General features: G+C 36.9%; 1 protein-coding gene across 7 annotated transcripts in view; it reads left to right on the top strand.

Annotated features, from left to right (window-relative positions):
- The window catches only part of ABCD3 (ATP binding cassette subfamily D member 3), an 81,901-nt gene extending 65,903 nt beyond the window's left edge, over window positions 1-15,998 (top strand). For 2 of the 7 annotated variants that reach the window (XM_060142465.1, XM_060142466.1), the window contains exons 17-23: window positions 2,181-2,258; window positions 2,364-2,429; window positions 2,531-2,620; window positions 3,099-3,218; window positions 9,748-9,852; window positions 12,813-12,869; window positions 14,990-15,998. In XM_060142465.1, coding sequence (XP_059998448.1) covers window positions 2,181-2,258; window positions 2,364-2,429; window positions 2,531-2,620; window positions 3,099-3,218; window positions 9,748-9,852; window positions 12,813-12,869; window positions 14,990-15,067 — 594 coding nt within the window. In that variant the 3' untranslated portion in view covers window positions 15,068-15,998. Of the gene's footprint in view, window positions 1-2,180; window positions 2,259-2,363; window positions 2,430-2,530; window positions 2,684-3,098; window positions 3,228-4,400; window positions 4,791-9,747; window positions 9,853-12,812; window positions 12,870-14,989 lie in introns of those variants that run through there. The other 5 variants (XM_060142468.1, XM_060142469.1, XR_009539245.1 and 2 more) reach the window with 5 other exon arrangements.
- Window positions 15,999-16,396: the final 398 nt, after the last annotated feature.

The raw sequence follows: 16,396 nt of genomic DNA, 5'->3' as shown, positions 1-16,396 counted from the left end.
TAATTTTTCTTTGTCTTTAATTTTTGCCAGCTTGTTTATTATATGTCTCGGCGTGTTTCTCCTTGGATTTATCCTGTGTGGGACTCTCTGCACTTCCTGGACTTGGGTGGCTATTTTCTTTCCCATGTTAAGGAAAGTTTTAGACTCTAATCTCTTCAGATATTTTCTCGGGTCCTTTCTCTCTCTCTTCTTCTTCTTGGGACCCCTGTAATGTGAATGTTCATGTGTTTAATGTTGTCCCAGAGGTCTCTCAGTCTGTCTTCATTTCTGTTCATTCTGTTTTCTTTATTCTGTTCCACAGCAGTGAATCCCACCATTCTTTCTTCCATATTCTGTTCCACTGCAGTGAATTCCACCATTTCTTCCAGGTCACTTACCTGTTCTTCTGCCTCAGTTACTCTACTATTGATTCCTTCTAGTGTACTTTTCATTTCAGTTATTGTGTTGTTCATCTCTGTCTGTTTGTTCTTAAATCTTCTGGGTGTTTGTTCTTTAATTGTTCTAGGTCTTTAATTGTTCTAGAAGATACATTTCTTGTATCTTCTCAATCTTTGACTCCTCTGTTCTTTTTCTGAGGTCCTGGATCATCTTTGCTATCATTATTCTGAATTATTTTTCTGGAAGATTGCGTATCTCCATTTAGTTGTTTTTCTGGGGTTTTATCTTGTTCCCTCATCTGGTACATAGTACTCTGCCTTTTCATTTTGTCTATCTTTGTGTGAATATGGTTTTTGTTCCACAGGCTGCAGGACTGTAGTTCTTGTTTCTGCTGTCTGCCCTCTGGTGGATGAGGCTATCTGAGAGTCTTGTGTAAGCTTCCTGTTGGGAGGGACCAGTGGTAGGTAGAGCTGGGTGTTGCTCTGATGGGCAGAACTCAGTAAAACTTTAATCCACTTTTCTGCTGATGTGTGGGGCTGAGTTCCCTCCCTGTTGGTTGTTTGGCCTGAGGTGACCCAACACTGGAACCTACGTGGCTCTTTGGTGGGGCTAATGGTGACTCTGGGAGTGCTCATGCCAAGGATTACTTCCCAGAACTTCTCCTGCCAGTGTCCTTGTCCCCAGGGTGAGCCACAGCCACCCCCCCACCCCCGCCTCTGCAGGAGACCCTCCCGCACTAGCAGGTAGGTCTGGTTCAGTCTCCTGTGGGGTCACTGCTCCTTCCCCCGGGTCCTGATGTGCACACTACTTTGTGTGTGCCCTCCAAGAGTGGAGTCTCTGTTTCCCCCAGTCCTGTTGAAGTCCTGCAGTCAAATCCTGCTAGCCTTCAAAGGCTGATTCTCTGGGAATTCTTCCTCCCATTGCCAAACCCCTAGGTTGGGAAGCCTGACGTGGGGCTCAGAACCGTCACTCCAGAGGGTGGACTTCTGTGGTATAATTGTTCTCCAGTTTGTGTTCTCCCAGTGGTTATGGGATTTGATTTTATTGTGATTGTTCCCCTCCTACCGTCACATTGCGGCTCCACCTTTGTCTTTGGATGTGGGATATCTTTTTTGGTGAGTTCCAGTGTTTTCCTGTTGATAAGATTGTTCAGCAGTTAGTTGTGATTCTGGTGCTCTTGCAGGAGGGAGGGCACGTCCTTCTATTCCACCATCTTGATCCCTTCCATGAAATTCATTTTGTTTACATCTGTATTTTGTACAAGTCTTTATTTATACCTTTCCTGAGCTGTTTTATTATGGTATATTTCTTGTAAGCAATATATAACTAGATTTTTTTAAGTACATTTTAAAAACCTCAAAAGCAAAGCAAAATAAAACATAATTCTTTGCTGACCTCCCCAACTAGGCAGGATGAGTCTGTTCAGCACCCGATATATTGTTAAATAAGAACAAGTTGTAGAGCAGTATATATAGTACAATTCTGTTTTTAAAACAAGAATGTGTTTACATACATAATTACTGTTTTCAAGAATTCAAGCTTTAGATATTTGTATTCTGATTGAGATTAAGTTGATATCAATCAATAGTGATATTTAAGTGGGAAAAAAAGTGACTGAGTAAAAATTGAAAGTAAACAAAAATAAAAGGTCTCTTCATCCATACCCTCCACTGCTTCTACCTAATATCACATTTATAGACATAATAGAAAGCTTATCATTAGCGAAGAACTATTTGACTCTATGGAAATGTTCATTGAGTGTATATTCTATTTAATTAATTCATAGACTCATTTCCTTTCAGGTTCGATCTGGGGCAAACGTTCTAATTTGTGGTCCAAATGGCTGTGGAAAGAGTTCACTTTTCCGTGTTCTTGGTGAAGTAAGTAAAAATTGGCCTCAAGGTTTTGTAGTCTTATTTTGCCATATAATCTACCACATTGTGAAATTTACGGCTCTTCTTCCCCCTCCTCCTTTGCTTTTATAGTTATGGCCTCTTTTTGGAGGACGTCTAACTAAACCCGAGAGAGGAAAGTTATTTTACGTTCCCCAGGTAAGACCTTGTTTGAGTTATTTTATAATCTTTGATTTCAAGATCTTTTAACTTATTTTTTAAAAAATCACTTCTAATGATTTTTGCTCTGTTACTATCAGAGACCTTATATGACCCTTGGAACACTTCGAGACCAAGTGATATATCCAGATGGAAGAGAAGATCAGAGAAAGAAGGGGATTTCTGACCTCGTAAGGAAATATTTATTTCCTAGACTTACTGAAAACACCACTTCAGAGTCTTTATCTTAATCAGTTAAGTATTTTAGATTTCAAGTAGTTTATCCTAACCTTTTGTAAAGGCTTCTACAGCCTGATCATTAATTATAACTTTCCAGGTTGAGGTAAGACGTTAACCATTTTGCTTAAATATGACTTGTTGAATGTTTAACCTTGTCTTTACACTATTGTTTGTTTTCTCATTGCCCTTGTCCTTTAATTATGTACAATAGTATTATTTTCTTTATGCCTCTAGATATATTTTGTCAAAATTAGTATAAATAGGAAGTAAAGAGTTTGTTTACCTTTGTGCCACATTCTTTTGTGAAATGTGCCTTTTTTAGTGATATTGACAATAGTATTATAGTCCTTCTAGTTTAAAAAATAAAGCAAGATAGAGAATATTGGTTTATATTAAGCATGATTTCATCTTTAATCATTTTGCTGAAAGGTACTGAAGGAATACTTAGACAATGTCCAGCTGGGTCATATCCTTGAACGTGAAGGAGGCTGGGACAGTGTTCAGGATTGGATGGATGTACTCAGTGGTGGAGAAAAGCAAAGAATGGCAGTAAGTGTGCTCTGAAAACACTGCACAGCAATGCAGCTGGTTGCATAAAGTCACTCTTAGAATCCAGCATTTTGGTAATCAAGGCATACAGTTTTGTTTTAATCTTTTTATTTAGCAATTATTATAGTGTGGTTTAGTTTATATGATAATAGAAGTATAGCTTGCATGTAAATTTGGAATTCTGAAAAATTCAAAAATATTCCTATGAAAGGAAAAGATGCAGATCCAATTATATACCGTTAATCCGTTTTTCCAAAAGTTTGGGGAACTTTGTAGCACATAGGTCCTGGTTGGGTTATGAGATCCCTTTCAGTATTTTTTCCCTATAGACACCTCTCTGTCTTAGCCTGTTCTCTCTAAAGTAGCTGAAGGTATTAGAGATGTTAATTTTATTATCATTTTATTCTTTATTCTGTTCTTGTCCTTTCCCTCTATCATTATATTTATCCTTGTTTCAGGGCTCAGTATCTACTACCTAAAGTTATTTAGAATTTTAAAATTTTCCTAATATAAAGAAGCATTTCAAAGCAATTATTTTATGATCAACTGAAGTTATCTCAATCAAACATGACTACAAAATGTGACATATTAAGAGTGATTCTTTGAGTACTCTGTAAAGGGGGATAACTTTTATTTTTTTATTTTATTTTTTGTAATTAATTAATTTTTGGCTGCATTGGGTCTTCATTGGTGCACGTGGGCTTTCTCTAGTTGCGACGAGCAGGGGCTGCTCTTTGTTGTGGTGCGCAGGCTTCTTGTTGAATTGGCTTCTCTCATTGTGGAGCACGGGCTCTAGGCGCGTGGGCTTCAGTAGTTGTGGTGCACGGGCTTAATTGCTCCATGGCATGTGGGAATCTTCCCAGACCAGGGATTGAACCCGTGTTCCCTGCATTGGCAGGCGGATTCTTAACCACTGCGCCACCAGGGAAGTCGCAAGGGGGATAACTTTTAGGGAGTCATTTTCTAACTAGACATACCATAATTTGAGCAGATCCAGAGGAATTTTTTGGTGAGGGAGTGTTATAACCTTGTGGAAATTAGAGAAAACTGTAGCCAAGGAAAGATAGCAGCAGAATGGCCTTATTTCAGAATTGCTTACTGTTTATCTTCGGGTTATATTCTACCTTTTGGTTACCTCCTATTCCATGATTGTTTTGCATGTTGTTTTTCTCCAGGTCATACCCATTATATGAACTTAATATCAACTTAATATTGTGATTTATCTGGCTAGTGGGATTAATCTAGAGTGCTGAATGAATCATAAACGAAAGAGGAGATATCAGCCATACTCAAAGTGGAAATTGGGCTGAAGGCATGAAAATTTAAAGTGATTGAGCATTTCTGGAATCAGTTTAGAAGGTGCCTATAGAAATAACTGCAATTCAAGAAAACTAATTTACATTCCTATACTATGACTTCAAAGAAAATGGAAGGATAAGGCAAGATTCACAAGTGGACACAATGGAGACTCAGAAAGAAAAATAAATCTGCTTAAACTAAGGAATTCTATATGTTTGGTATAAATGTTACACAGAGGGTAGTTTTTATTAGAAGATACAAAATTTAAGGGTATGCCTAGAGGTGTGAGAGGTTATTTTGGAAGGATAGGGAGTGGGGGAAGGAACCCTGTAAAGCTAGATGAACCATGATAGAGCTGGGAAATGGGGAGAGCTCACCTGTAACACGGTTGCATGGCCAAGCCCTTGACAGGGTGTGTTCTGTGTAGGCCAATATTTGGAGAATTGAATGTGAAGTTTAAAAGAGAGCATATTGTTTTGCTACTTTAGAAGGGTTTGGAGGAAGATAGAAAAGGCTAATGCAATAAATATTAACATGGCTGAAGTTGGGTGGAGAATGTATGTGTATTCATTTTATTCTTTCATTTTTTTGGTAGGATTAAAATTTTCAAAGTAAAAAGTTGATGGGAAGAGAAGACATAATTTTTATAAATTATAAAAACCTATAATTTATAAATTATAAAAATTATAGTTTTTAGGAAGAACAGACTTGAGAGGTTTAACAAAAACAGTGAATCTATGAGTGAAGGTTGGTATAAAACAGATGAACCAAAGGAAGTCTTAGGTAAGGAGAATCAGGATTTGAATTTGAGGGAATGGAATAAAACTATTGAATAAAGGGAGATCTGGTGAACACATTTCTAAAAGTCCCTTGAAAAATATCAACATAAATATAGGGGGAAATATTCCATTATTTTAACAGCAAAAAAATTAATTATGGTATGCTTGCCACAGAGTTTAGGATTAGCTAAGAATCTATTCTGTGCAAGGCACTTAGCTAGGTGCCTGCCTTTATAATCTAGTTAGGAGAGCCAGATATGCTCCTTTAATTGTGATACCAGGCAGGCAGTCTTCAGTGATAGTTACAAAGAAAATGCAGTAGAATATTGATGAGGGAAAGATTGGTTTGGGATGGCAGGTCCCATTTAATTCTCTCAAGAGCCCCTGTGAAGTAAGGTACAGATGAGGGAAAGACTTGGAGAACTTAGCAGCTTACTGATACCAAACAGCTGCTGCATGGCAGAACTGAGATCCACGTGCAGGTGAGTCTGACCCCAGAACTCTTGCTCTTAACCAGTACATTACAGTATATGGCCTTCAATATGCAGGTGAACTGTCTGACCAGTTCTCTTCTCTCACTGTACCTTGAAGTCTCAAGTGACATGTCTTTTTCCCCCATTGTACCCATTTGTGTCCAGCCATCAGCTAGTCCAACCCTGGTCCAAACATCAGCCAGGGTTGCTCCACCTAATATCATAAATTGGGCTGTCTTATTTCTCTGACCCATAGTTTTCTTTTCTACTCTTCTGTTCTTGCTCTTCCTCTTTAGTGATGGTTTCTTTATATTGAATTATGAAAAAGTATATATATATACACTTATAAAAGTGTAAAGAAAGGCCCAAACCACCTTACCAGACATACCACTGTCATAAGATTTTTAGTGTTTTTTTAAATTCATTTTTGTAATTAATTCTTTTTCTTTTACCTAATTGGCAGCTGTCCCCGTTCTTCAGACTCACTGAGGTCTCTCTAATATTGACCCATTCCTTCTCTATAATTGATCAGTTCCCTTATGACTACCTTCTTTCCTGTCCAGCACAGACTTAACAATCCAGGGCCTAGAATATAGGAGGTACACAGGAGATATTTCTTAAAGGAATGAACAAATGATTCCTTCCCCTTAACTTCCTTTCCCACTTTCTGTTTTCTCATATTATTTAAACACCAATCCAAGAGCATTTGTTTGCCTTGGCATCTCTCTACATTGGCTTCTGAGCACCGCTGGAAAAAAATCAGAGAATAAGATGGATTGGTGGCACTGCACTTCCATGGTTTCCAGTCTTACAGGGATTCACAGCATGGCTTGGCAATCCTATTACTGATTTTTGTCCCTCTGTCTCATTTTTCATGATAATCATTTGAAAACTACCAGTCTCAGGCTTTCTACCCCATTACTTTCTCCACCACTCTCAGCAGAATAACTCCTCCTACTTTTTTTTTTTTTTTTTTTTTGGCGTTACGCGGGCCTCTCACTGTTGCGGCCTCTCCCGTTGCAGAGCACAGGCTCCAGACGCGCAGGCTTAGCGGCCACGGCTCACGGGCCTAGCCGCTCCGCGGCATGTGGGATCTTCCCGGACCGGGGCACGAACCCGTCTCCCCTGCATCGGCAGGTGGACTCTCAACCACTGCGCCACCAAGGAAGCCCCCTCCTACTTCTTAAAGAAAAAAGAGATGCTGTTATTTCCGTTACATGACTGCTAATTTTTATTGAGTGCTAAACAGGCGATAGGCAGTATGCCAAGCACTTTACACAGGTTATCTCATTTCATTCTCGCCATAGTCCTGTGAGATGAGAGCTGTGAGTGTCCCATTTCACAGAGGAAATAGAATGTAGAACAGTTAAGTGGCTTGCCAGGCAAAGATATCTAGGAAATGTTAAAGCTGGTGGGGGGTGGGAGTGGCCTGTCATGCTCAGTCAGCAGTATGACTGCAGAGTTCATATACTCCAAAATCTCCTTGTATTGAGAAACCGGGTAGCTGACTGCATAGTGGGAGAGCGAAAAACACACGATGAGACAATTTCCATATAATGTGCTAAGTGTGGTGACGAAGGTATGCAAAGCATTGCATGGGAACACAGAGGAGGGGCATTTGTGGAATGCCTTCAAATAATCACTCCTCTTAATAACTTTGCACTGGGCTGTCCTGACCTCCCTGCTCCCACTGTTAGTGGAGGATATGTCATCCTTCCTCTTGAGAAAGGCTAAATGTCTCCATCTATGTTTTTGGACCCTCCCTCCTCCAACTTTATCACATCCCTCTCCTTCAGTTATGCACCCCCTCCGACACCCCCCCCCATATTTAATCTCTTCTAGTCCTCTTATAGAAAGATATTTTCAGGTCTCTGTGATCTAAAAAGCAAACTCTGCCTTAACCAAAGGTCCCATGTAGCCTATACCTTTCATTCTCTGCACAACTGAACTTCTTGATGGGCTGTCCTTGCTGCTTCCCCTTCCTCACATCTCTCATAAATAAGATATAAACCCCAAGAAAGCTGTTTTTATGTTTTAGTCATTCATTTATCAAATATTTGAATGTTTCCTATACTATACAGGTGTTGGGTGTACAGTAGTGATTAAAACGGAGTCTCGGCTTTTGTGAATATTATAGCCTAAGGGGTAGACAAAGAGACAACATACAATTTACAGTATGTGAAGAGCTGCAGAGATGTTACAGAAGGGACCTACTTGGATTGGGGAAAGGGATCAGGGTAGGTTTGTCTGAGAAGGTGACATTAAGCAGAAATTTGAAAGATGCAAGGAGCAGAGTAAGGCGTTTGAGACACAAGGAAAGTGACGTGCTAAGCCTGTAAGACCTGTGACACATTGTGTCCTGGTAGTTGAGAGGAGAGGGTGGCTGGAATGTTGAAGTTAGAGAGTGAGTAGTAATAAGGTTGTGCGGGGCCTTGTAGACCATGGTAAAGAGTTTGAATTTTATTCTAAGTGAAATGGGAAGTTATTGAAGGGTTTTAAGCAGAAGAATGAAATTCTCTGTTACGTTTCTGGAAGATCCTCTCTGATTACATGGAGAATGGGTTAAACAGGTGCAAAAGAGGAAGCAGGAGGCTCTTTGTGGTCGTCCAGGCAGGAGAGGATTATGCTCTGGGCTAAGGACATGATTGTGAGCTGGGGGAAAGTGAATAGGGTCCACAGGACTGACTTGAATGGACTAAAAATGGGGGGGAGGGGAAGGGAGGAGGAGAAGGGAAAAGATCAAGGAGGACTCACAGCTTTCTAGCTTGAGCAGCTTGTTTGATAGCTTCATTTCTGAAATGTTCAAGATGGGGTGGGGGAAATGGATGAATGGATTTAAGGGAAAAATCTAGAAAATCCGTTGAGTTTTAGATTTTTAAAGTCTACGAGTCCTGTAAGATATCCAAATAGAAAGATCAAATAGGAATTTTTATGTATTAGTTTGGAAATCAGAAGAGAAGTATGGGTGAGGGAGATATATCAAGAGTTTTCAAATGTAAATAATATTTGAAATCATGAGATTTGATGAGATCACTCAGAGAGAAACAACATAGGAAAAAGCGGAGAGGACCTAGGAATTAACCCTCAGGGACCCCAACATTTAATGGTCAAGTGAAAGAGAAAATGCTGGAAAAGAAACTGAGAAAACAGCATAAGAAATGGAAAGAAACTTAAAACCATGATTTCACTTTCTCAAGAAGGAGGGACTGGTCACCTGCGTTGAATGTTGCAGAGAAGGTAAATTGGGCAAGGATAGAAAGTGTCCATGGTCATGCAACATGGAGATCACTGTTAGGAGCAGATGACAATTTGGAGTATCTGTTAGACAAAGGATCAGAATAAATAATTCCCAGAAAATAAGATACATATGGAAAATAAACAGCAAAATGTTCAGCATTACTGCTAATCAAAGAGATGTAAGCTATAATAACCTTGATGTTAATTTTCACTTATAAAATTAGCACAGCCTTTTAAAAATGAGCATGCCCAATGCTGACCACAGGGATATATACAACAGGTGCACTCAAACATTGTTGGTGGGAATATTAATTGGCAACATAATATTGACATTACTTCAGCAACAAAATGTTTAAAAATAGTCAGTTTTTGCATGAGTCATCTATAGTCTGAATTCTAAGATTTCATCAAAAAGTGTACCCTCTGACCTTTTTTAGAGAGCTTTCTTTAATACTAGTTTAAAACTCAACTTCATCTCCCATCAGTCTTAAAAGTTTTTGCTTTACTCTTAACAATATTTCCCATGTGTTACATTTTTCCCTTTGTTCAGGACGATAATAAAAACAATCAGGTTTCTTTATATTGTTTTTGCTTCTGAGAAGTAGATTTTTTGAGTTAGAATAATTTTCATCTTTGCTTTAGAAGACTGTAAATGAGTATTTCATTTAAAGTAAATCTACTTTCGCATATTAATTTTAGCTCTCTAAATGATTGTACAGAATATTTCTTTTTATGCTTCAGATGGCAAGATTATTTTATCATAAGCCCCAGTTTGCCATTTTGGATGAATGCACAAGTGCAGTTAGTGTGGATGTGGAAGACTACATTTACAGTCATTGTCGAAAGGTAAGTGTGATAAATTCTCAGTCCCCCCTTTCAGTTTACTCTGTGTCCAACCAAATATCTACCCAAAGAGAAGATTCCAAGTTATAAAGGGACAAAATTACTATCATAGGATGATATCTTGCTTTAATATTTTAAACTGATAATTAATAGATATGAGTAAAAAAAAATTATCAATGAATTCTGAATATAATTCTTTTTAGCCGTGTATTAGATATAAAATAAGTGTTTACATTTTTTTCCTTTTAACTCATTCTCTATACTCAGAGTTAGTAAACTGATATTTTCTTAATTTGTTCCATCAACTTTACCTAAATATCATTTGTTTTTTTATAAAGAAAATTCAAAAAATAAAAAAAAATTTTAATTAAAAAAATTTGATAGTAATTATTTGGCAACTTTTAATTTATCCATTTTTTTCTCTGGCCTGGCCAGTATTTTACCAGGGCTTCTTTTAGTAGCCTTTTCTGAGGCTGTCTACATTGGTTCCATTCTTTAAGTAATTATCCAGTAATCTCAGTTTTTTTGTTTGTTTTTTTTTCCTGTGAGGAATTGTCACCATCATCTATACTTGTGTTGGATTTTGAGAACAAGAGCAGTGTATCCTAACTGTTTTTTAGAGTTTCAGTGTAAGCAAATGAAGTACAGGGGTCTTTTAACATTTTGTAACTGCTCTTTGGGAGTTCACAATAAATATAAAAAGTCACGATGCATATATACAGGATCAATTCCTTCTGCTCAAAGTGTGGTTGGTCATAGCTCAGCAGCGGCAGCATCGCCTCGGAGCTTGTTAGAAATGCAGTCTCAAGCCCTACTACTAAATCAGAGCCTGCATTTTAACAAAACCCCCAGATGATTCAAATGCACATTAAAGTTTGAGAAGAATTGGCATAATGAAGAAGGAATAAATTTGCTACGTTCATCTTTTAGGAAGATTTTATAGCTACTGATTTTATTTCTTTAATGGTTTTCTGTTCTTAATCAGTTTTAGTCATTTATAATTTTTATCCATTTGTCCATACATATTTTCAGATTTATAGGCATTAGAGGTGTTTGTGGAATCTCTTACACATAAAACCACGTAGTCTCTACTTGATTAGTGATTTAGAGGCACTTTGCTGGTAATTTTGTCCATACAGTTTCCTCTTATATCTAGCTGTAGGCTGCAAGTCCCCACAAAGGATGCAATTCTCCTATGTGTAGATTCCACTTAAAAGAAAAAAATTCTTATGGAGCCCCCAGTTGATAAATTGTATTACTATAATGGCACTTGAATATGGATAAGCATGAAATGAAGTATGAACTTAAACTTAAAACTCATTTACAAAAGCTACAAAACCAATATAAACTTATAAGTTAAGTACAGATAAAACTTTAAAACACAGTTTCAAAACTGCAGCGTTAGAGAGACCTATGATACTGTTTTGCTGAAACTAAACCACTGGTTTAGGTTTAATCTGAGGTCCAAAAATAATAGGAGGTCCAGATCTTATGTTTTGAATTTTGCTTACGTATTTTGACTTAAGTAATTCTATTATAAGAATGCCTTCATTCAGTTGAGATCTAATCCAGTTATTTTAGAGTTGTAAGAGAAATAATATCTGAAGTGAGCTTTCAAAAATCAGATATGTGTTGCACCATCGAAATATATGTTTTATTAATAACGGACCGTATACTTGTCATGCAGTTCCTAACCTGTTTGAAAACCTTTCCCACGGCATCCAAACTTATGATACATTAAAAGTTTTAAAGGATACCACTTTAAGTCACCACTTGGTGCCAACAGAAGTGTAAACACAAACTTGGGCACTTAAATCTCATGATAGAAGTGATAAGAAGAACATACTTACTCAAAATTCTTTTTAATTATCAAAATGAATATAAAAATTGGAACTCATGGTGGAGATTTCCTGGCTACCCTAGCATGTATCTCAGCCTCGAGAGATCCATTTTGAGAAACACTGATCTAGAGCAAGGTTTCTCAATCTCAGCACTGTTGACATTGTGGGTTGGATGACTCTTAGTTGTGGGAGGCTGTCCTCTGTTTGTAGGATGTTTGGCGGCATTTCTGACCTCTACTCATTAGACTTCTGTAGCACTCTCAGTTGCAACAATCAAAAAGACCTTGCCAAATGTCCCCTATGGGACAAAATCCCCTGCCTCCCCTCCCTGGTTGAGAATCACTGATCCAGAGCAACTAGCTGTATCTCTTAGTGTTGTTTTGAAAATTTGAAGAACAATCTATAAATCCTAATTCACAGTCTGAAATCCAGTAAGCTTGTAAAACCAAAAGACTTTTCATTATTTTGTAGCAAGTTCACTGGGTAGCCAGACCTGGCCTGAGCTAACAGAAGACTTTTAAGCTCTTATTTATCTCACTGAATGTTCATGTCCATATGTGTTGATGCAGAAACATTGATGTGTTTGATTTCTGAATTCTGCCTCAGAACCCTCTGGGGGTGGTAAATACTACTTTTACAAAGTCTGAATTCTAAGACATTCCAAAATAAGGGTTTCCAATAAAAGATTATGACCCTGTATTTGAAAAACAAATTTGCTGTAGGCAGTACTATATTGATTTAATTTTCCTGTTTTTGACTTTTTGCTACTTTTACCACCTTTATACTCTTTTCAGATATTTTTCACAATAAAATACAAAATGTGCTAGGATATATATTTCCTGCCCAAAACAAAATAATACACTTAATTAAGCTAGTACCTATTAGTTTAGTTTTTTTTTCTTTAAGATTCTGTTGATACTTGTTAGTTTTTATTATGCGGTCAATGGCCTGTACTTTGCATTACCTTAAACATTTGGCATCAGTTACAGTTCTTTCTCTTTGGCATTGATTTTTAACTATAGCTACTGAAGACAGTCATCTTAACAGCTTAAATTATATAGACTAGTTTAATTTGTGACTTTGTGTTCTTGATATAAACCTAAATCATTTTCCTTGTATTAGGTTGGCATTACCCTCTTCACTGTGTCACATAGAAAGTCTCTTTGGAAACACCATGAGGTTTGTATTTCTTATTGAATGGTATAGTGAGAGTTTATTTTCATATATGAATTCAGGTGATTATGGTTTTAGATTTCTTGGTGTATATTCCCTTATAAATATATAACTTAAGGGAAAAAGGTGATTCTAATTCATTTTTATAAAACAGGATTTTCATAAATATTATTGTAGTTATTAATTTTGAAAGCTACAATATATGTAAACAGTCCCTTGTTATATATGATAGATATTAGAGAACCAGTTAGTGGTTCTCCAGTTTTATAAATGACTGTTGTATAATAACTGACTAAAATGTGCATAATCTTATCACAACTATGGCCAAACAAACTTTTTCTTACCATTCTTTATTGACAGAAGGAGAAAGTTTTAAGAAGGATCAGGTAGCAAAAAGTTTAGAGACAGTTTTAGTAGAGATCAGGACTACAAGGAGGAAACTATATAATGTCAGCTATATTTGTCATCACACTGTAATAAACAGAATTCATTAGGTGGTCACTATAATTTACAAAGATATTACAGTGAGGTTTACATAGGTACAGGTGCTCCAGCAGTGCCATAGTGCCATTCTCAGTGTGGGAGTTCTCTTCAACTCTTAATGTAAAATAATCAAACCCTAAAAATAAACCCAGCTTAGTTCCTCTTCTCTTTTTTCTTTTCTTTTCTTTTCCCTTCCTTTCTTCCTCCCTCCCTCCCTCCCTCCCTCCCTCCCTTCCTTCCTTCCTTCCTTCCTTCCTCTCTGCCCCTCCTTCCTTCCTTCCATCCTTTCTTTCTTTCTCCCTTCCCTCTTCTCTTCTTTCCTTTTTTTCCTACCTAAATGATACAGAAAGGGTTGAGAAAAATTGGAACATGGTAAGGGTGTTTTGTCCCATAAAATACATACCTGATTGATTATCTTTTTAACCAGATACTGGGCTAAGTGTCATGAGGGATACAGAGTACTGTCCTTACACTCAAGAACCTTATGGTTTAGATGATAGTGTATAAATGGTTAAATGAAGAGCATGGGATTTGAAGTCAGAAAACCTGGGTTCAGGCATCACTGTTTCTGGCATTAATTGCTTCCTTTGTATAATAAAGTATTGATCCTTGCCTAACTGTCTCATAGATTACCGTGAGGATCAAAGAGGTAGCCTGTATGAAAGTTCTTAATAAACCGTAATGAAGTTCTGTATAGCTGTTGACTTTTAAAGATACTTTTATTATCTTAATGACATATTATAATTTGCCCATTTTCATGAATTGAATGAAAAACTAAATAACTAGAAATCAAAGCAGTTTAAAATATACCCAAGCCTTTGTGTTTTCTCAGAAGTTCATAAACATTACAGCCATAGGACAGTGAAAGGACTTGGGTTTCCCCTCTCCTCTTCTCCTGGAGGTGTATAGACAGTTATCAAAATAACCGTCAGGCCATTGATCATGTGCAGGAGGGGTAACACAAAGAACTGCAATGTTAAAGAGTCCAGAATAGCTTAAAAATAACAATATAGAAAATGGAAAAACAAAAGTCTTTTCTGTAAACAAAAAGCCACTAAATAAAACGGAAGGCTTTGTAACTGCTGTCCTAAGCATCTTCATAGGATGAAATATTTGAGCTCACTCTCTAGTTCTCATCCTCCTCTGCTTAGTCAAAGAACAAATGAACAAAAAGCCTTAAGTTAGAGGTTCTGAGCTGATCTGGGAAACCAGCTAAAGTAAGTATTTTAGAGGCTGTCCTATATGACAGGCTTGCACTTAGTGCACTTGCACCTCTGTAGATCAGATTGTTGGTTGTGGAGTGGTAGAAGCTTTCTAATTTGTGGGATGCTTACAGATTTGGTTCCTTTAAAATAATAAGGAAAAAATAATAATAAGGAAGTCTGGTGTTTTAGTTCTCTTAATGGAAAGTACTATATCCACTACAAGCAGTTGTATATTGTGGCTCCTTTTAAAGAGAGCGGACATCTTCTTTTAGTCTTTCCTTGGAAAATGGTATGCATTTCTGAGTATAAACTTTTGAAGATTTTAGTGGCTTAAAATAATTATTTTCAATCATTTTCTCGTATAATAAGCTCTACATAAATTCCTGACAAAAAGGAGATTCTCAGTTATTGATTTTTTTTCCCCCTTCTTTCCCATAGTACTACCTGCATATGGATGGCAGAGGCAATTATGAATTCAAACAGATAACAGAAGATACAGTTGAGTTTGGCTCTTAGAATCCAGAGAACTGTATTGAACCAGCTTCAATGAAATAATTACACAATACAATTAGAAATACAAAGTACATTGTAAAATAAAGTTGAGCTTGTTTTTTTAAACAAAACAACAAATTAACTAGATATAAAATAATCACGAATAAGTTGAAACATTTAATATTATATAGGATATTGCTAATTGTGTATATGTTGGTTTAATTATTAATATGTACTAAGAATGTCCTTATTCTTGTGGTTAAAAACCTGCCTAAATTAAATTGGGCTTAAATCAGTGTAACCTGATTCATCCTGGGATGTAAACCATTTGAAGTCAGCTACTTTGACTTTTATGGCTCTATCTTTTCCTTCAATGAAGAACCCTATTTAAAACTAGGGTCATCACTTGTCCTGTTCTAACAAGATAGTCTTGAGTTTCATTTTCTTGTGCCCCATGATAGTGGGAAACAAACAAATCATAGTGTATTATCAAAATGTACATCTTGGCATAATGGCCTTTATTACCCTGTGGCAGATATCTTTAGCTGCCACAGTTATACTCATTCCTTGCTTATGTCTTGGGGTACGTTTGAATCCAGGAAAGCCATTTGGATTTTCTTTGGCTAAATAATAAGTGTGCCACTCGCAATCTTCATTATTGAGTTGTTTTGAGGGTTATTTGTGGTGATGCAACAAAAGTATATGTGCAGTCTTGCTTACAGGGGATGGTTACTGTGTTTCACACCTAATCTTCTCAGTGATGGGATATGAAAACACAAAGTCCTTACATGTCAAGCTCAAGGTCTTACAAGATTTTTAGAATTTTTAAAGAATTGGATGGATTTGTGTATGTTAGGAGCCCATTCATTAGAAGTGTGGTGGTTACATGGCGTTAAACTCCAGATGAGCCATAGGAATGTACTACATGAAGTAAAGCACTGAGTATGCAATGTTATCACTGTCTTTGACTGTGATTTTATGTTTAAAAAATATGTTATAAAATTATGCACATGAATGAATTATGTTTCCTAAGGCACTGGTTTATCTCTGTGACTCTTTAATAACTTTTTTCTCTTTGGGTCATTATGTTGAACTATATCCTAAGAGAAATCCATTTCATCTCACCAGACCACCATTAATGACTATGTGTATTATTTGCACAGGGAGAACTGAAATTGAGTATTATCAATAAGCTAGATATGAAATCAGTTTTATCAAACTGGGATTCAGAAAGGGGCTTTTTATATTCTTGTCTCTGCATAACTGGTTTGGGTCTTTTTTTTGCAGAATTAACTATAAGAATCACTGACTACCAAAGTTAAAACTTGATGTACTGATTCCATAATACATAAC

Source organism: Lagenorhynchus albirostris, chromosome 2 (assembly GCF_949774975.1).
Source record: "Lagenorhynchus albirostris chromosome 2, mLagAlb1.1, whole genome shotgun sequence".
NCBI lineage: Eukaryota > Metazoa > Chordata > Mammalia > Artiodactyla > Delphinidae > Lagenorhynchus > Lagenorhynchus albirostris.
This window is presented reverse-complemented; position numbering and strand designations above follow the sequence as displayed.